Source organism: Argentina silus (assembly GCF_951799395.1).
Source record: "Argentina silus genome assembly, chromosome: 15".
Taxonomy (NCBI): Eukaryota; Metazoa; Chordata; class Actinopteri; order Argentiniformes; family Argentinidae; genus Argentina; species Argentina silus.
In genome coordinates, this window is record NC_139669.1 from 13,625,315 (window position 1) to 13,645,397 (window position 20,083).

General features: G+C 41.4%; 3 protein-coding genes across 5 annotated transcripts; all 3 read right to left on the reverse strand.

Annotated features, from left to right (window-relative positions):
- Window positions 1-1,553: 1,553 nt before the first annotated feature.
- On the reverse strand, window positions 1,554-9,496 carry irf2b (interferon regulatory factor 2b). Of its 2 annotated transcripts, none has more exons than XM_083686354.1 (9): window positions 9,276-9,496; window positions 8,091-8,183; window positions 7,689-7,788; window positions 7,394-7,570; window positions 7,029-7,063; window positions 6,507-6,630; window positions 5,692-5,856; window positions 4,588-4,631; window positions 1,554-2,731 (listed from the first exon to the last, which is right to left on the reverse strand). In XM_083686354.1, the coding sequence occupies exons 2-9, from the start codon at window positions 8,175-8,177 to the stop codon at window positions 2,372-2,374; spliced, it is 1,092 nt and encodes a 363-aa protein (XP_083542480.1). In that variant the 5' UTR covers window positions 8,178-8,183; window positions 9,276-9,496; the 3' UTR covers window positions 1,554-2,371. The 2 variants fall into 2 exon arrangements, with proteins under 2 accessions (XP_083542480.1, XP_083542481.1); XM_083686355.1 differs by having other exon boundaries at window positions 9,178-9,291.
- Window positions 9,497-10,454: 958 nt separating this feature from the next.
- casp3b (caspase 3, apoptosis-related cysteine peptidase b) lies at window positions 10,455-14,869 on the reverse strand. The gene is made up of 7 exons (XM_083686261.1): window positions 14,774-14,869; window positions 14,148-14,241; window positions 13,127-13,257; window positions 12,818-12,946; window positions 12,498-12,673; window positions 11,346-11,463; window positions 10,455-11,125 (listed from the first exon to the last, which is right to left on the reverse strand). Exons 2-7 carry the CDS (start codon window positions 14,219-14,221, stop codon window positions 10,896-10,898), a joined length of 858 nt encoding a protein of 285 aa, XP_083542387.1. The 5' UTR covers window positions 14,222-14,241; window positions 14,774-14,869; the 3' UTR covers window positions 10,455-10,895.
- Window positions 14,870-15,219: 350 nt separating this feature from the next.
- Window positions 15,220-20,041, reverse strand: cenpu (centromere protein U). Of its 2 annotated transcripts, none has more exons than XM_083685936.1 (13): window positions 19,806-20,041; window positions 19,552-19,600; window positions 19,314-19,425; window positions 18,920-19,160; window positions 18,512-18,617; window positions 18,166-18,282; window positions 17,360-17,477; window positions 17,074-17,182; window positions 16,789-16,867; window positions 16,614-16,661; window positions 16,430-16,491; window positions 15,945-16,101; window positions 15,220-15,595 (listed from the first exon to the last, which is right to left on the reverse strand). In XM_083685936.1, exons 1-13 carry the CDS (start codon window positions 19,808-19,810, stop codon window positions 15,473-15,475), a joined length of 1,326 nt encoding a protein of 441 aa, XP_083542062.1. In that variant the 5' UTR covers window positions 19,811-20,041; the 3' UTR covers window positions 15,220-15,472. The 2 variants fall into 2 exon arrangements, with proteins under 2 accessions (XP_083542062.1, XP_083542061.1); XM_083685935.1 differs by having other exon boundaries at window positions 19,546-19,600.
- Between the last annotated feature and the right edge of the window lie 42 nt (window positions 20,042-20,083).

Below are 20,083 nucleotides of genomic sequence, written 5' to 3' on the forward strand. Positions count from 1 at the left end.
CTGCTCAGACCAGACTGTAGTGTGGAAAGATGGGACATGGTATATATACAGTGGTACAGCTACTGAAAGACTTAATAGGGTATATAGCAAATGAAAATGTGAGGATCCTAATGTATTTCACTACATACACTTTATGAGGCTACCTTACTCCAGTAAGTCATGCTCTATCATGTCAGCTCAAAGTTAAAACAAAATGTAATATAACTGTTAGTAATTACAGCCACTAGATGGTGTAATGTATCAATTTGATGCATTAGTCTGTCTGCAATTGTCTGTAAAACAACATTTGCCAACAATACATTTATAACCATTTACACAAACTGTTCAATCAAACTAAGTCTACACTTACTTCCAGTGGGCGAGCACATGTCTGACAGAGCAACCCTCTAAATCTACTGGAACATATACAAAAACACCAAGGACTGAAGTTCAATAGTTTCACTTTCTCTACTAACTGTGTCTCTACTAACATTCTCTACAAATGTGTTCTTGATTCTCTTGAGGGAGAACCGAGTCCATAGTGTGGATTTTGTTTACTTTGGGATTGACTAAGGGTCTATCTGGTGTGGTATCCACAGCAACCAAGGCACCAATTGACAGGCGCAAACAGGAAGTGGAGAGGCTGAGAACAGCAAGCGAAACCAAACGGTCGGCTGCCAGAGCACAGTAGGCCTAGGTGAGGTCAGGTTACTGTCGTGCTGCTGGCTCAAATTCAACAACAACTTTTTTTATTCATCAGAAAGTAAAGTGAAACATGGGTGGTTGTTTCTGACGAAATTTCACAATCACTACGATTTATGCAAACATCATACACTTTTCAACAGGTATTATGCAATAGCTCCAATGGCACAGTATCGAAGCCAGTTTAAACAAGTCCTATTAGTGACTAAAGTTAGATGACTGATAAGCTATGTACTCAGGACCGGTTTCCAGACCTAGATTAAGCCTAATCATAGACAAACAAGCATTCAATGGAGAGTCTCTATCGAAAGTGTGAATTTGAAGTCAGGCTTCATCTTTGTTCGGTAAATCACCCCTCAGTGTCGGCACCATATTTCTTGGAGAAGATCCAACATGTATGACTTGACTTGACTGAGGACAGCAGGAGCAGAGCATAACAGCTAAATAGATTATTCTGGAATTAGAACTGAGGCAAACAACAGAGCAAATGTTTCACGCACATGCGGTCATAAAATATAGGACATTGATCTGTGTTTGAAACTTATGCAGTCTATATAGTTTAAGTCATTTTTAACAGTAAATATCACATTGTAAAAACCAAAGAATAAAAAAAGAAATACATCTTTTTATTAAGATTTGCATGATGATGATCCACAGGATTAAGAGTTGCCCATGAATGTGCATAGTGACACACTCAAACGTGTGATCAATGTATCGAGCAACCTACCCAGCCACACAATATCACATAAAGGCACAAATAAGCAACAAGCATTAACAATTTCATGTTCACATACAGTAGATGTCACAAACGCAGACATGTTGATACAAAAATCACAAGAAGTCATGTACGTATCAATAATAAAAATTAAAAAAAAATCAAGATTCAGAAATAATTAATTCATGGGGGATGGGAATCAGGGATATAATTCTTGTTGTCCACTTTGGATTAAGTTTTCCCTTTATATAAAAATATATAAGCTTGCTTAAAAGGCCTCTAGATAAATTACCAAGTGCATTTATTCACCTCATGCTGTAATTCCATGGAGAGTATCTCCTCAAAGGCAATAGACATCGTTGTAAGGTGAGCCATTAGGCACGGCTTCATAAGGGTTCTCCCAATCTTGTCTTGTCAGTGTACATACACAGCTTGGCGTGGCCACACACACACACACACACACACACACACACACACACACACACACACACACACACACACACACACACACACACACACACACACACACACACACACACACACAAACAATAAGGTGCAGAAGCAGTTTGCCATTACGCAGACATTTAACTATGTACATTATTAACAGTGGGCAGAGTGGGAGAATTTCCCAACATAAACACTATTATCACAGTCAGTGGTTTGGTTTTCACTCCCTCTCTTTCTCTCTCTCTTTCCCATCGCATCTAAAAGGGCCCTGAGATCTCCACGTTTCAGCATGGATGCTTATGGTTAAGCTCACAGTGAGCCCTGTACAACCACAGTAATACATACTGTGTATGAACACCCACTCTTGTATGTCCACCGGGACAGTCATTTCCTATGAAAAGGCAGTCTGGTCCAATAAAGGAAGCCTATGGATCGTAGCTCTGCCATGCTCAGCCTGCCACAGTCGTATCTGGTCAGGTAGTCAGTGCGTTGCCCACGCAGGTGGGTGGGGCGGGTGGGCAAGTGGCTTCAGCAGCTCTTGACCGAGGACTGCGAGACGTCTGAGGTCTTCATGATGACACTGGCGCGGGTCTCGGAGGTGGTGGCCTGCCTGGAGGTGCTCGGTGGAGGGGTAGCTGGCTGGGTATCCGGGCAGTGGTCCGGACCCACCCCTGTCCCTGTCCCTGTCCCTGTCCCTGTCTCTGTCCCTGTCCCTGTCCAGGGGGTGGGGCTGTGATAGCTGATGAGGGGCGTGGGGTCCCTGGTGCTGGTCACTCGGAAGTTGGTCTTACCGGCATTGACGAAAGTGGCCATGCTGGGTAGTGAGCACTGAGGCACCCTGAGGACGGGGCCGGCGTATCCTCCTGTCCCCCACATCATGCGAATACTCTGTCAATCAGAGAGAGAGGCGGGTCAATTCAGCCACAATTATTGCAACACTAAATTCAACATGGACCTAAATATAATAGAGAGTTAGCCTGTCTCTCAGCATTAACTGTCGTCTGTGGAAGGGTCATAAATCATTGATAGAATTAGAGGAGAGCATTTCATTGACATAGCAAGTCATTGCGCAACTTGAACACACTGTTATACACGTGTTAAACACATGTAAATATAGTGTTGTGCTGCTGTTAAGACAGTCCTGCATGCTAGTCTGTAAACTGCCCTTCCTGCTGTTGACCTCTGTATGATTCAGACGTGCAATGGAATGTAGAGGAACTTATGTCCCGCCTCCGAACGCACTCACACGCACAGTCTGAAATGTCCTCTCTACAACAGGAACCTCCTCCAGAAAAATGTAAGGATTTTAAGTGACTGTGACGACCCCGTTTTTTTTTTTTTTTTAACTGATACCGTCAGGCAAACAGTACAAGGTGTCAAAACTGAAAACTCTGTTCTGACCAATTTAAAGCACTGATATTCTTGTCTTTTCACCCTACTTGTTTATTATGTATTCACTACCCCACCTGACTCAACCTCGCCCTTTTTTTTGTTTTGTTTTATCACTGATGCTGTCCTTTACTATGATATGTCTTTGTATCTGTATATTGCTTTTGTATATTGTGTTTTGTGTGCAATGTCTTTAATACAGCTGCAAAATGTATTGCCCAAGAGAGGGACAATAAAGCGTTCTGAATCTGAAACCTCCCAAGCAAGGTCCTCAACATGCTGGTAAGGTAATCTAATGCACAAATAATGTGCTCCACTGGACATACGCTACCATCATACATACAAACAAACAAACAGGAGAACAATACTACTGTAAAAGGCAACAGATCAGCAAAGAAATAAAGCATGACATTCTATAAGTCTGTATGTATTGGCTTAGGTGCCTGAGAGAGACTGTTGATTGAGCTTGGTTTGAGGACAATTCAAGACATGAAATGAGGTTTAATCATTAGCCAGCGGAAAAAGTGAATCTAATATACGACGATGCGCCAGCGCAGGGCTTTTTTTTCTCTACTTTCTGCACGCCAGAGGTCTCTTGAACAGGAACTGAAAATAAAGGCTCAGCTAGAGGTGGTGGAGGTAAAAGGGACAGTACCATGCTATAGTTCAGTGCTCTTAGTACTGTTGCTAAAGTAGTATAACTGGATAATAATGATACAGAATTTTGTTAAATTGTTAAAAGAAACTCAGTTGGCTTCAAGTAAAGGCTTGTTTATCCTTTGAACAAACAAGTTAATGATTCAGCAGAGCATGCGTTTGTTCACGTGTGTGTGTTTGTGGGTGCGCACCGATGCAGGCCCAGCCTTGCTGTTGAGCCCTACTGGCAGAAGCTAATGCTGGTAAGTGCCCTTCCCCAGAGCCTTACATGTTGTACTTCTCCCCATGGCTCTGCCCTGCCCTAGCACAGCTCACATAGAACAGGCAGTGCACCATCAAACAAAGCGGTCAGTGGTGCCTGCAAGCACTCTGCAAAGACAACACAAGCTCAATATCACAGGCCTCTGTGTACTCAAACCTTCCAGAATAGAATACAAAAACCTTCCAGAATAGAATACAGAGTAGGCCTCGAACTACCTTGAGTGAATATTACATAACAGTTAGGGGACCATTTTGATAGGTGTTTCTTTGCTTTAGATAAATGCATGTGCTGTTTATCTAATTTAATGTATTGTGTGCAGTGCAAACTACTAAATGGACTGTATGTACACAAACAAAGCAGACCTGGGTTCAAATAGAATTATAAATCAAATCCCACCCCATCTGGCTGAAACATACAGTAGACACTCCTGCCTTACCTCTTTGGTGTCTTCCTCACTGTGAACGCTATCTGTGTCGCTTTCTGGAAAGCAGAACAGAAAACAGAACCATGAAACCGACAACTCATGGATTTCCGGATAAACAGGTTGGAGAAGCAAGAAAGAATGTCAGATTAAAAAAGCGGGATGGCAATACAATACAGGTTTATCTTGCTGCTTCATCAATGAACTCAATGTACCCCTATGTACAATTATAGTAGAGGTCAATCCATCTGCTTCATCACATTCATCTGAGTGAGAACTTTCCAAAGGTACTGAATGTGTGGTTATACAGTACATAACCTCAGTAGCTGTACAGTTTTATATTCTAATGTGCATGTCACTTTATACATAAACCTAAATATCAAACTTGTGCTGTCCTAATATGAACCACAAATACATACCATATACAGTGTAAACAACTGTACTGTATGAGTTTAAACACATTTGAGTTTAACTGTTTTAGTGTCAATGTCACTCCCAAGCAACATATTAACTTATTGTCCTGTAATGACAGTGTGTTGAATGACAGTTAATGTAGCAATGTTTATGATTACAAGCAGCGGAGGACCTTGAGCTTGTAACAGAGAAGTTATAAACCTCCTTTGGACATGAAGCAATACACTACTATATCTGGCTTGAATAAAGGTTCAAAGGTATCTGTTTGGTTTGCCAATTTGAATGATGAGAGTTGATGATAACAACGGTGCTCGAAAATAATGTTTGCTTGCTTTTTTATCAAATTCTTGAGGTGTGCATGAATTATCTTGCCTAGTTTTATGGAAGCAATGGAATAGTCCTAAATAGTGTCAACCCCAAATCAAGTGCACCTCAATCATTTGGAAAATAAATTAAGTACTATTAAGTCTGCCTCCAATTACCAACTACATGACTCAACGTACATTCCCTAATGTGAATCTACTAATACATATTAGAGTCAATTTCTACCTTGTTCAGCCGTGATTATACCAGTAATCACTATGATGGGCACTGATATCTATTGTGAGTACTTAAGCAACACTGTGTATTGCGTTAGAACATGGGGTATGGAGAAGGGTGTTCTATGGGATTGAGAGTAGGGTGTGAGCGGAGTTAGCGGCTAACCTCCATACGAGGACACAGGGGAGATCTGAAGCGGGTACGGGAGGCTGGAGCTGACCGACTGCTCCTCGTTTTCTGTCCTCACTTCGATGGTCTGGCAAACAAATGGCAAGTGGTCGCTGATGATCAGGTGGTCGTCCACAGGACTTCGACTGGCCGGATGATATTCTGATGATGAGGAGAAAGAGGAAGAGTAGGATGATCATGGTCCTCTGTGGCTCAGTTGGTAGAGCATGGCGCTAACAACGCTTAGGTTGTGGCTTTGATTCCCGCTGGGACCATATTTTTTTTTTAGATTAGATTCAACTCTATTGTCATTGTGCAGAGTACAGAGACAGCGAAATGCAGTTAGCGTCTAACCAGAAGTGCAAAATAGCAGAAAGTGCAATGAACAGTATATACAGGTAGTGCAATATATGAGCAGTAAGTAGTGCAGTATAACATAAGTAGTGCAGTGTAAGCAGTATATGAGTAAGCATTATAGCAGAGTAAATAAGTTACAGTATGAACAGTGTAGCAGCATATGAACTGTATAGTAATGCAGTCTAGCAGTATATATATGTATTAACAGTAACATGAGGTAGATAGCAGAATAAATATAAATATGGAATATATACTGAAATGTATGCACTCACTGCAATATAAGTCGCTTTGGATAAAAGCGTCAGCTAAATGGCATATATATCTCTAGTTAAAAACCTGTCCTTCAGCCAGAAAGCCTTGACAATCTACTGATGTATGCATATTGTACTAACTATTGATGTCATGTATCGACAATGTTTAACCCCAAAGGATTAAGATTAGGTCAAAGGTCATACCTGTCGATGTGGTGCTGTCTGTAACATCCTCCTCCTTGATTTCCTGTTTAATCATCAATGGACCTCCATGCTCACCTACAGAGCCGGTGGTGCTGTCCAATGATGGAGACCTAGGTACCACATGCTGGGGTGAGACAGGTAGAGGGTTAGGTGAGACTGACAGTGGAGTGAGTGAGAAAGGCAGAGGGTAAGGTGAGACAGGCAGAGGGGTGGTGAGACAGGCAGAGGCGTAGGTGACACAAGCAGAACTCAGTGAGACAGGCGGTGTGGTGGACGAGACAGGTAGAGGGGTGGGCCTCTTTTAGGTGAGACAGGCAGATAGCCCCAGTGAGGAGGGACTGCATTAATCTGCATTAAACCTATATTGTTTTACATGTCTTTAATTTAGTCTTGAATTATAGTTAGGAAAGAGTTGCTTGAAATTGTGAATTTGAATTGTGAAATAGAATAGAAGTAGCATAATGTACACTTACACAGCCATGTACTCTGAGAAATCCATATACACATAATAATTGTTATTACCTTTGATTTTCCCTCTTTTTCAGTCCTTTTCTTTCCTAGATCACATAAAAACAAGACACCATTGAGAAAAGCTACTCATAATAACAAAAAACTATCCTTAATCACAAAATGAAGCCTCAGTAACATGTGTACAAATGCGTATCAATGAACAACCAAATGCATAACAAGTGTTTACATGTCACACAAAATCATACTCAGAGTCAGGGCACAGTACAGGATATAAAGATGAATGAAGAATTGCCATGTCATAAAGCCTTATCTCTGCCATAAACATTGTCTTCTTTCTGAGAGCTAATCTTAAATGTGACCGTTGCCATTCAGAATTCGATCACTGCTCTTACTGACTCAGATGAATTAGCACTTGCCTCTCTTGGACTGGCGCTCTGCCGCAGATAGCATCTTGTATACTTTGAAAGCGTTGGTTCCTTTCTTGGTGCTCTGGTCTTTTACCTCCTCGATATCGGGAAGAGAGTTCATGGCACAGCGGAAATTGGCCTTCCATGTTTTCGGGTCTGGCTTATCCACCCCTGCTTGATATTTCCCTGAATGAACACAGTCACGTTTAGGGAAGGGTAACACTGCTGCTGTGTTGGTCAGAACACTGGCTTTTGTATCAAAGAATGCAGTACAGGCATGTCCAACATAAATTCATTATCGTACCTGTATGAACGGCCCAGTTTTTGAATAAAGGCGCATCTTTCTCTAAATCCCAGCCATGTCTGGCCGCGTGCATCCATGGAATCTGGAAGATCCGCTTCTCCTGCAGGTTAATAAAGTAGATGTCGATCATTCAGACATACGTACAGAAAGACTTGGCTGTGTTGCCAGTTTCTACCTACTGTACAATACACCTTCATTTTAAGAAGTGAAACACACCTGGCAACCATACACAACATAAAATACAACAGTGAAACGAAGAAAAAGCGATCGGAAAATTACATTCAAGCTGTTTGGATTTGTGTGCATGCCTGAATGAAGGGGAGGTTACATCATTGCATTGACCATGACCACATGATAGCCCACACTCATAGTAATTCTCTCCATACAACTAAATTCACTCACTCTGTTAACCCATTTCAATCCTGGGATTTTACAGGAGTTGATCTGTTCTTCCAGCCATGGCCGCATGCGCATCCTCTCCACAGGCATGGTAGCCTACAAACAAGAGAGGAGGGAAGAGATGAACACTGAACTGAATGATTGAACATTTCCCCTCAGATCATGAAGGGTTAAAACAATAGATCAGACAACATCTGAGCCTGTGAGGCCCATTGGGGGGATGAGGTAACTCCCTGGGCCATCAGTAACTTCTGATCTAATTGGCTACAGAGCCCCACTGCCAAAGCACATCTGGCAGGGCCACCTTTCAAAGGAAAGTATGTGCAGTTGTGCCCATAAACGTGGCAAAGCAATCTATATCTATACAGGAGGAACAGCATGAACATACTGCACATCAGGGGAGGCTAGTGGAGGTAGAAATCGAAGGGCCCGATGTGTTTGGTACCATTCCTTATTCCATTACAATGAGCCCATCCTCCGATTTCTATCTCCACAGATACAACTAAACAGATAGTGAATTAAGTCCTAAACTTTGCATCAGGCTTCTGGTGGACAACATGCAAGATCCCTTATTGCTGCACAACAGGCAAGTGTAATCACGTAGTGATCAAAGTTCACTGCAACAGGCACTCCCAAGCCAACATAGAGTAACTGTTGTTTGAAAGTGTTAGTTTAATGATATGACATTAGTGCACCTTGGGCTAATCATAACTTGGTACAAAATATGAGTCATAAGCAGTTACTGGAATCATTTACATCAGAGCGTAACAAGTCTGCCACTGTATTCAATTTACAATAATCAAACATTACATAATAGAACTTCCATACTGACAATTCAATTTGTATCTTATAATAGCAACATATACAATGTGACAACCACGACCTGTAAATGGTTATTGTAACAACAATGGTTTGTCGAAAATATGGTGCGCATAAGCACAGTTGCAGCTACAAAGATACAATTCGCTCTATCTCGCCAAGTCACGCTGTCGTCAAAAACTGACAGCAGGGCAAGTTCAAGTTCACCAGAAAGCTGGGTGACAAGTCACCCAAAAGTGAAAATAAAATTCATTCCATGTTGGGTACCCACCTGATCATAACATTGTATTACTTTCGCTTAGATTTCATCAAGCGCTTCACGGTTCTGGGGGACAGAGAGCAGCCAAAATAATTATATCGGAAACATACCTGCAAGTAGTCTATTCAGCTTGAGAATTCCGTAGTTCTCTTTTCACAGCAACAAAGATATAGTCGTGTTGTTTATGATTCTGAATAGCAAAACGAAAACTTCAATTCTTCTACTTCAGTGCCCAGATCGAAAGCAAAACAAGTAAAGGAAGTGCCTTGCGTGGAAATCCCCTCCCGATTTGTTTGTTTCACGTCTGTTGAACCTAGATGGCGTTGTTACAGGGTTCTGGAGACCACGGAAGTCTGTTCATTGGTCCACGCCTCTGCAATGGGCAGCTCGATTTCATTTTCACTTCCTCAATCTCCATGAATTCCACCCTCAGACCCTTTCTGCTTGAAAGATAGTAGAAACGAAACTACTCTACTGTGCATGTTGCCCCATGTGTTTCATATATCCTTTTGCAAATGTGCAGCTCAACCAAGTTTCATGTTGAAAACCATTTTGTCCATTCCTGAGTGCAGACGATTCTGTTACAGTATTATAGTGCTAGAACAGTGCTATTTAGAAGATTCTATTTGACAGTTTGTATTTTGCTGACAATATCTGTACAAAAAAACTACAAAATTGCTGCCATTGTTTTCTTTGTATACATTATGTCTTAGTTATTTACAAGAAAAGTAAAACCTTCTGAGCTCTACTGTCAGTCTTGCCAGAAAGCCAAAAGGATGGTACCCTACCCTACAACAGGAAAGTAGAGTAGAAATGTGGTCGCTGAAGTAACACATCTAATCTAAGGCCTCACACCCTGCAACTCCCACCCATCTGGTTTCCCATGTAGTACATGAAACAGAGTCAGTGCTTCAATTCACTGCATTTTAGGGGAACATAAGTGTGCTATTTAATTGTTGTATGAATTATTCATTGTAGCACTGAACAAAGGCATGGAAGGAGTGTAAAACGTTGGTATTTTGCCTCACATACAGTCATATATGCCCATGGCACACTGCATTTTCTGTTTTACACATGGTTACACCACAACAAGCTAAAATATGCTATTTCCTCATGACGATGACATCTGTGTGGGAGGCTTTAACTGATGCAATCTTACAACAGGCCTCCAAATTAGATTTATATATAGTATATTCTTTAACTTTTTTAGGAAACTAGAATTCTAATCTTTTGTTGGAAGAAAAAATTTAATACAATTTGTATACATAGATAATAGAATTACACATGTATCAATTATAAAAGCTACTTTATTCATGCTACCTTTTTATTTGTACTTGTCTATTTGAACACATGTGCAAAAAAATCCACAGATGAAACAAACAGAATAAATCATTTTCACAATCATTTTCACATTTTCACACTCCCTATCATTCCAAATTAGACACAAGTTAATGCTACATAATATGAATATTGCATTTAACCTTTCCCCATTAAAAACATCATTCTCTTTGGTTCAAGGTAATACCTCAACTAAAGTAAAACATCTAACCTTTTCCCTTTTAGACTGAATCCCCAAATAATATCCACTTATTTTTGCACTGCACCCATTAAAACACTGCTGCATTTAATAGTGTAGAATTCAGAAAGCCAGTACAACATTGTGCACATAGTGAATTGGCTCCTTTGAATATAAAACCAAGTGCAATTTTAGTCTGAAGGACAATTTCAAATCATTGTGGGAAGTAGAGGTCTTTGGTCAACATGGACACAATGCAGGGGATCTGCTTTTTATCAGTATAGCCTGGGAGGTTGGAGGCAGACTCAAAGTCAAGCGCCACCTTGTGGTTAACTCGTGTCATGATCTGCATGATCTCCAACTCTTTTCCATACCTGCTGAGCATCTCGCAGAGAGCCTGCATGAACCAGGAACCGCTCATGGTGTTCCTCCATGAGTAATAGCCTGAAGAGAAAAATACTATTGTTATGATTACTCATATCACATATACAGAGTATGGAATGTGCAGCAGAGGAGGCTGGTGGAGATAGAAATCGGAGGATGGGCTCATTGTAATGGAATAAGGAATGGTATGGCTGTGCATGGTCCCAGACGGACACATGACACTACAGTACTAAACACAGTGATAAAACCCAGTTGAGGTGAAATGGTACCGTTTACCAACCTGGGGCGGTAGAATAAGCGTAGAGGAAGTCTGCCTCAACTGGTATCCTCTCTTGAGAGTTACTATCAGCCACGCTGTCAGTCTCTATGCCCCCGTCCAGCTCTGTGCCACGACACGCCTACTCGCCAGGTACACAACAGCGGTCAGGTGTCAGGGGTTAGGGGAGGAAGCTCTTAATACAGTCATGCAAATCCATCATAATCTCAGAGGGAGAGGCGATACCTCAAAGCAGAATAACATTGTTTGATTAACATTCATAAATAGCTCTTGATTTAACTTTTCATACAGAAAGCTAAACCTGATATGGGTTGTTGTGAGCAATGAGTTGATTAAACCATGTTCATTTTAAGTCCCATCTGCCTTTACAAACTCAGAATTGTGAAATTATTTCGCAACATTTAGAGATGTTTGCTGCATCTTCTTCTTGTAACACAGTCAAAAGAATCTGCCCCAGTATATTCTGTCTTTATCAGTAGGTTCTAGATTATACAACGGTTTGATCAGAACAGGCATTATGACTGGCTGGGAAGCCGTGCTTTATTTATTTTATATGGTCGTCTGTGGCTCAGTTGGTAGAGCACGGCGCTAATAACGCTTAGGTTGTGGGTTTGATTCCCACTGGGACCATATATACTGAAATGTATGCACGCATTGCCATGTAAGTCGCTTTGGATAAAAGCGTCTGCTAAATGGCATATATATTATTCCCTGATAAAGTAACAGCTATGCCACGTTTTACCTGTTTACCATACATTGCAGTAATATCCCTGCACTAATACTTGAATTACGAAGACGTGTTTATCACGTTACCTCCACAACAGTAGTCGTCATCAGTAGTCGACAGTAGAAACGGTATTTCTGAGCGCAGGGCAGAAACTACCACAATCTATCACAAAATAAATACTTAAAAACATTATTTTCTTGTCACCATTATTTTTGGCACAATTATTTTTTTTAGTTTTGTAACCGTTGTATAAAAGCAATAAGGCACTCAAGTCCGTGCTTCCTCCACTTCGCATCAGACCCAACAACGCCCCTCAGCTGTGATTTATTGCTCAAGTACGAGTACGCCTGCCTAGACAAGTATCAGTGAGTCATCCACCTGGTCATTATGACAAACATATGCAGCTGGTTCCTGACACAGCGCCTTACCTGGATGAAGAAGAGTTTGGGTTTCCCCACCAGGGTTCTGCAGAGGTCGCCTCTGAAGAGGCCTGTGAGCTTCTTGATCTCCACGTGTCCGTCTGTGCCGTAGAACACCCCCTCGTCCCCGTGGCTCAGCAGCACGCACACAAAAGAGGCCGACTGGCTGTGGTCCTCTCTGGACACTGGAAATGCCATAGTATCATTTAAATGTGGCTTTTGAGGTCATTCAGAGCTGGGGGGGAGTTTTGTAATGTCTGCATTCTGAGGGTTCTTTCTTCGGTACATCATTTGGGACACACAATCCGAGAATGCTGATCCAGACTCACCATTTAAAAGCAGCTGCTGGATCTGTCTCACTGTCTGGTCATTGACAACTCTCACTTTGTAGCCCAAACTGGAGAATATTTTCATTGCATTTCCTGCATCTACGTCGGTTCCATTGCGGAAACTCATTCCTAACAACGACAATACAACACCAACAAAATCTGAGCTACAACCAAAAGCTGATCACCAAGTCAAGTAAACAGAAAATACAGGAACCAACATTCCCGATGCATGCTTTATGACCTTATTTCATGGCAAAGAGAAGCTAATCAATGTTAAGGATATCTCTAGAATACACATATCCACACTACCTGTTCTGCTGTCAAAATTCTTGTTGTTAATGATAACACACTGGCCAAGCCTAGGATAGTTCATCTTATATGTGTACTTGTCAGCTGAAGGCTTGGCATCTACATCCTTTGGCACCGGGGAACTCAGCATCCTGATGCAAACATAGAGGAACAGGTTCCATTGATCTCTCACTGTAAGTATTACAAGTGTCCTCATTCACTCCCCCTCATGGATTCAAAAGGAATAGGTTTGTGTAAGAAATAGTGGGAACTTCCTCTAGCACAGGTGTCAAACTCATTCCATGGAGGGCCGAGTGTCAGCAGGTTTTTGTTTTTTCCTTTCAATTAAGACCTTGTCAACCAGGTGAGGGGAGTTCCATACTAATTAGTGACCTTAATTCATCAATCAAGTAGATGGGAAGAGCAAAAACCTGTAGACACTCGGCCCTCCATGGAATGAGTTTGACACCTGTGCTCTAGAGTCTCGTGCATGTTTACATCTATTCAATGTGTTTAAAGGGAACTCCCTATAGGTCATGCTTACATCTATTCAATGTGTTAAAATCCATTGGGGGAAGCGAATGAGGGTGAAAATAGGCTGAGGTACTGTAGGACTATATGAAAGCACTGACATAATCCTTACAGTAAAATACACATTGCTACACCTGCCTTAATCAAGTTCTACACGTTCTAGGAAGAAAACCCACATTCCACAAAACAGGCTAATTATTCCTCTAGGCTTGAGTCCTCACAACATGACTGAACAGAGAACACACTCGAGGGCACAATGACTAAACATCTCATGTGTTGCCTTCTCATCTGACACAGCTGGATGTCACATTGCATATTATTACAGTTGAGAGAGAATCGTCCTTGGCTATTCAGGGATGGATTGAAGACGCTGTGACTAAATGTGAAAGCTAAGAGAAGCAGAAGAGGCTCACAACACGCCCACACAAATGTAAAACAGTTTGACGCCCACTTTCCCTATCTGTATTATACAGTAGTAGTTGATCTAGCAGACTAGTTTAGATATGCTTACCTTTGTGCTGATATACCACCTTTGGCATCCACACTGTCTTCGAAGCCACCATCATTTTCCACCAAGTCTGACATGATAGAAAGCTGTCTAGCAACTGTAAGGCACAAAAAAACAGCACTAGTACAACCACTCAACAAACCTACCCGACTGTAGCTTGGCAGCTACTGTTCCTGGACTGTAACAGGACTGGGAGAGACGGTTATTTGTTAGTTATTTGGGTTCCACGTAAAAATCAGTGAAGCACTGACCATCCATGATTTCAAAAGTAGTTGGTTTTAACCATGTTTTGAAGCTTACAAAGAATGGAGTAAAAACAAGAGTATCTTTTCGTCCTGATGGGGTAAGATAGTTGAAGTAATCATGAGACATTTATAAGTTCTTAAAGAATAAATGGCTCATCGTTAATGTAATAGTACAAAAATGTATGTACCATTTATAGATTGCCCCTTTAAAGTTCATAAAAGTAGTTTAATATCCTATGCATTCAGAGAATGACATGAATGTTACATAAACAGAATGGATAGTAGCTAGCTAGTGAGTGACTTTCAGCCTTGCCTAAGCATCTTCTCTCCAACTCATGCGAGTAATCTGTAGGTCTATGAAAAAGCTAAACAAATCCAACTTACTTTTCTATCGTTGAAATACACACTGAAGTAGCTTGCGAAAGGTGAAGTCTTCTCTTCAACTGGGACAGTCAGCAACTCTTTCTTCGGATGCGGTAGTTCTTCGGTTGGGAAATGTACAACCAATCAAAGACGTGGAGTGCGTGTGGGCGGGTGTAAAGGACACACCTTGACCAATGATAATCAAATACACTTTACAACATCCTCTACATTGACAGTTCAGGTGAAGCAAGAAGAGGTTTTATTGTCTTGAGGCCAACACTTTTCTATAAAGACACGTGATTTCCAAGACTTCTGTGGAAGGACTTTTACGGTAATGCTCATCTATTGTAAACCAGTTAGTTTACAATAGATGAGCATTACCGTAAACATGTATGCCATGATCATACAAATTCTTCAAGACATACAGATATAATGCAACTGATCAAATATTTTCCAATTATGTGCTCAAACAATTTTTTTATTTTATATATATATATATATCATACATTTTACATGGAAAAGGCATTTGAAATAAATCATGCATAATCACAAAGAAAGAAAAAAATCTTGCCTGATGCAGCCAAAATCTCAAACAGGGAGAACATCTGAACTTGATATGAATATCTCTCTCCCTCTCTCAGCTTCATTGTCAGGATCATATATACAGTAGCTCTCTTTACCATTCTAGAGTAAAGACTAGTCGTGCAGAGATCTTGGAACTCAGTGGTGAGCAGCTTGGTCCAGAGCCCTCTGTAGCCTTGCATTGACAGCCTTCAGCTGGTCCTCTGCTCTCAGTACACTACGGGCCTCCAGAAGAAGGGCTGGGAGGCTGGAGGGGCCATACTGTGGAGGCGGAGGGAGGTGGGTCATCACTACAGGTGCCATTCATGCAATTTCTTCAGCATTTTTATTGATTGATAATGTGTTAGAGCCGAACAGCTGATGGCGTGGAGGTGGATTGTGTATGGATAGGATATATTTAGCAGGACAGAGACAAGCGCTCTGCCTTGCTTTTAGTACAATGTACCCTGAAGGTTCTCTAATTAAAAGTCACGTCAAAGCCTGTTATTCAAGCTCTCTCAGGGCTAATCCACAAAAGGTCCTTGTCACAGTACAGAAACTAAATTCTGAGGTGTAAGGTCAACCAGGCCAGAGGTCTTTCGTGTAGCATGTGTAAACCCCCCCTCCTCACCGTCTCCACCTGGTCAGGGTGGGCTTTGCGATGGCCCAGGTAGCTCTTGTGAAGCTGGCCCAGGTCCCTGAGGAAGGTGGTGCTCCTCCGTAGGTCTGTTAGTCTCTGTTCCATCCTAGCATTGTCCTTCTGTAGCGCAAACAGCTGAGTCTCACTCCTGTCAGATAGCAATGGGACAGCTTACATCTCTTTCGCTTTATTAGCGATATTAGCTTTGTTGTTTTTCACCCGGCACTAGATGTAGCTGATACAAGACATGACTGTGATTACATCAGTGGATGCTGGTGGAGGTAGAAATTGGAGGACAGGCTCATTGTAGTGCATGAAATGAATGGTATCAAACACAAGTTTCCGTTCCTCATTCCATTCATTAATGAGCTCGTCCTCCGATATTTACCTCCACCTATGTCCTTACCCTCTGAAATACATAACACACTAATAATAATAAGGATACATTGCAATCTCCTGACATATCAGAGACTTACCTTATAAGTTCGTTTTTTGCTTCCAGCAGCTTTGTTCTCTTACGGTTGATGATGACGTTCATCTGAGAAACAGCAATAAAACAAATGAGGAAAAATAGGATGGTACTGCAAGAGACAGAAATCCTGTCAGAACAAACAGTGAATCTGTACTGTCCCAATCACAGAGACGTTACCAGACTGTTACCTTCGCATTTTCCTTTTTCAGGAATGTTAGCTCCTTTGATGCAGTTATCTAAAAAGAAAAGGAATGAAAAATGTTGTTCATTGACTGCTGATAATATTCCCAGATGGGGAATTAATATTCCATCCTAGTGAATCCTTTGGTTTTGTACAAATCAGGTTGCCCAGTTCCCACTTACCTTCTCTGTGAGTTGATCTTCAAATGAGCTTGAGAGTGCATCTATTGCCTGCTTTACAGCCTTCGAATCGACAGTCTCTCTGAACAAAACAGACATTTATAAAGAAAAACAGGTATTAGGCCAATAGATAAAAAACCTTCAGCCAGCAAGTCAGAGTATTACATATATGTATTAATCTTAGGGTAAACATTCTCAATAACCTTGAGAGCAACATCTTAAATCCTTCCATACATGTTCTTGATAAGGATATAACTATGCAAAGGTGACAGGAATTTGGAAACTCACTTGTACTGTGAGGCGAACTCCAGAAATGAGTCCAACACAACATCCAGATCCATAGGATTTTTCACATTCCTTTGTCTCGGCGCATCTCTTTTGGGTGGACCAGCACTTCCTGGAGAAATATTTCAATAGTGCATATTCTGTATTTCAATAGTGCATATTCTGTATTTCAATAGTGCATATTCTGTATTTCAATAGTGCATATTTCATTCGAGGTGGTCTTGGGAGATGGGAGAAACTAATTTGTCTGTGTGGGAGAATCTGGCCAATAGAGACACGGTTCTGTTACCTGAGGAGGACCCTGATGATGACTTCCTCCTTGGCCCCTTTGACCTCTGCCGGTCTCCCACAGACTTCCTGGGCTTTTCTACTCTTTCTTGCCTGACCTTCTTCTTCTTGCTTGGATTCTGTAGGTCAGAGAGTATAGTTATATTTAAAAAAAACTTAGCAAGCAGAAGTCAGGCATATCTGTGAGAAGTTCAGAAAAGTTCAAACCTTTTGATGTCAAGGATAAAAAAGGAAGTATGATAGTGACATAAGCAGCTTGTTCACAATGGTTACAGACATGCAGTTACAGCTTCCTAAAGGCAGATTTGACTAGTACAGCAAGAGCATTCTGATTTGTCCAAACTTAGTTTTTTACTCAGATTTGTAATGTCTAAAATACTTTGATATTTTGCCATACTGTATGTGCCTTATGTCAACTGTTTTTATCTATCTGTCAAGCAGAAATACATTTTTGTACTGAATGTGCTACATTGTAGAGCCTTATTGTTTGCCAGTTACAATAAGAAGGATTGGCAGGGAAGTCTGGTTCAAAGCATAGATAACAAAGCATATTGTAATACGAATAATCTGACTCAGTTTAAATGAGAGGTGGGAGGGTATATTTCAGTTGTCATGTGTCACTGCCAGCACTTCTCATGATGGAGGGAGAGGGAGGGAGAGAGAGAGAGAGAGCATGCAAGCAGCAAGACAAACAAACAAAGAACTGCTCCCTACTTTCTGTTTTATACCAACCTTTGAACCATCAGTATTCAAATCATGAGTTATTTATTTCCCCCATTCCCATAAATAACATTAATTGACCCTTACCCAGCTAACTTCCTCATCTGTCAGCTCCTCTGAGGACAGGGACGGCCTACGCCTCCTCTGAGTATGACCAGACCCAATACCGGAGGCCTCCAATTCCTTCTCTACGTCTGATGTACTCTGTGAGGAAGGAGTAGGAGGACAGCACAACATGTCTCAGGTCACAACAAGTAACGCATCACTCACCCTGCTGTGTGTAGATCTACTCATCTCTACAGCTTAGCTTCAGCATCAGCAAACAAGCTGTAGAAATGTGCCTGAAGCTTCAGACAGCCATTCAGTGTAGAACCCATATTAAAGTTTAAAAGGCACATGTTTTGCCATACGAATGAGGGGACAAATGCCATACCGAGTCATCTGCTTCTGTGCTGTGTTCCTCTGCCACAGGTGCCGAGGACCCACTCTTGCCAGTCATGTCCTCGTCTTCTGAGTTCTCTACAATCTCCTTTAGAGGCCTGAGCATTATAGAGGGAGGATGGAATAAACAGTCCAACACAATAGCCTTTTCTCAATTGTTAGGAGCATGACTCCTCGCACCCTCTCCTCCATCCTCCACTCACATCCTACTGAAAACCCATTGGAGGAGAAGGTCTAGGTTCCTCCACTTACATATTCTCCTCCAACGCTTTTTGAGGACGAAGTGAGTGGAGGAAAAAAGAGAGGATGCGAGGAGTCGTGTTCTTAACAATTGAGATAAGCTAAATAAGTCGATGTAAAAGGTTTATGGTCCTGACAGGTGACAAGTGATCAAGATTACCTGGCCTTTGATTTGGTTTCAAGGTTCTTTTGGTCTTTGCCCTTTCGAGTAGATCCCTTCAGCTGCACTCTATTGCCACCTCTCCCTTGGGTCTGACCTCTTCCTGCCTGTGTGGTTCTTTTAGGGGTCTCAACATTGTCTTTTTTGAAGGGTTCCCCTCTACCCTTGGCTGCCTCTTTCTTGCCTTGGCTTATGCTTGGACTGAAATCATCCTCAAGGGCAGTGCTGTGCAACGGGTTACCTAGGTGATCAATGAAAGAGATACAGTAAATTGGTAGACAAGGGTTTTGCAATTAGACTCATGATCCTTCATAAAAGCATCAGATTAACCTTTCTGGCTCGCCATAACATGTTTTACTGGTCTTTAATCAAGCCCACTTTGATATGAACTCACCGAAGGTTTGATAATCTTCAAAGAAACTGGCTTTCTCAATGGTCGACATGTCTAGGGTGGAAGGACTGTCTTGTGCTGCAGATTTCTTGGTATCTTTTGATGACCCCTTGATCTAGTGAAGTGTGTAACAGATAAGGATCATGCATCACAAGCTCAAAAACCAAAACGTTGGACAAAAAAGTGATTTGCTAGCTAGATACCCCAAAAAGGTGATGTTACACATCAAACAAACCTCAACCTCCTGCTGTACAATTTTGAGCATCTTCGCCATTTTGCTCTTTTTCGAACTGTGTGAGAGATTAGGGAGATCAACGATTTCAGTGTATTCAAAACTCATACTGTACTACTGCTAGCTAGTTAGCCTCAATTTGTGACTTGGCGTCAACAACAACATCCACAAGTAAAAAGTAATACGTCTCGTCACAGAAATGAGGCTATCTACGTGACTGTTGTTGTGATCATTTTGCTGAACAGCTTAGTTGAACAACGTACCTCATAATGGAAGACGATCGATATTTATTAAATTGAATATATCGTTGGAAAATATATAAAAAGCACGCTGTTATCGTCAAATTAGCTCGATTTTAACTGCATTATGCGCACACTGGAAACAACACAGGACATCCACAATGTTGTGGCGCATAAGCTGTTCACATTTCCCGCAATATTTTTCGTAAGTTTGAACTGCACTATGTCGAATATAGGGGTGGACGCATCATATCTAATAATAACATAAAGGGAGAAAACCCCTGATTTCGCCTAAGTAAGTA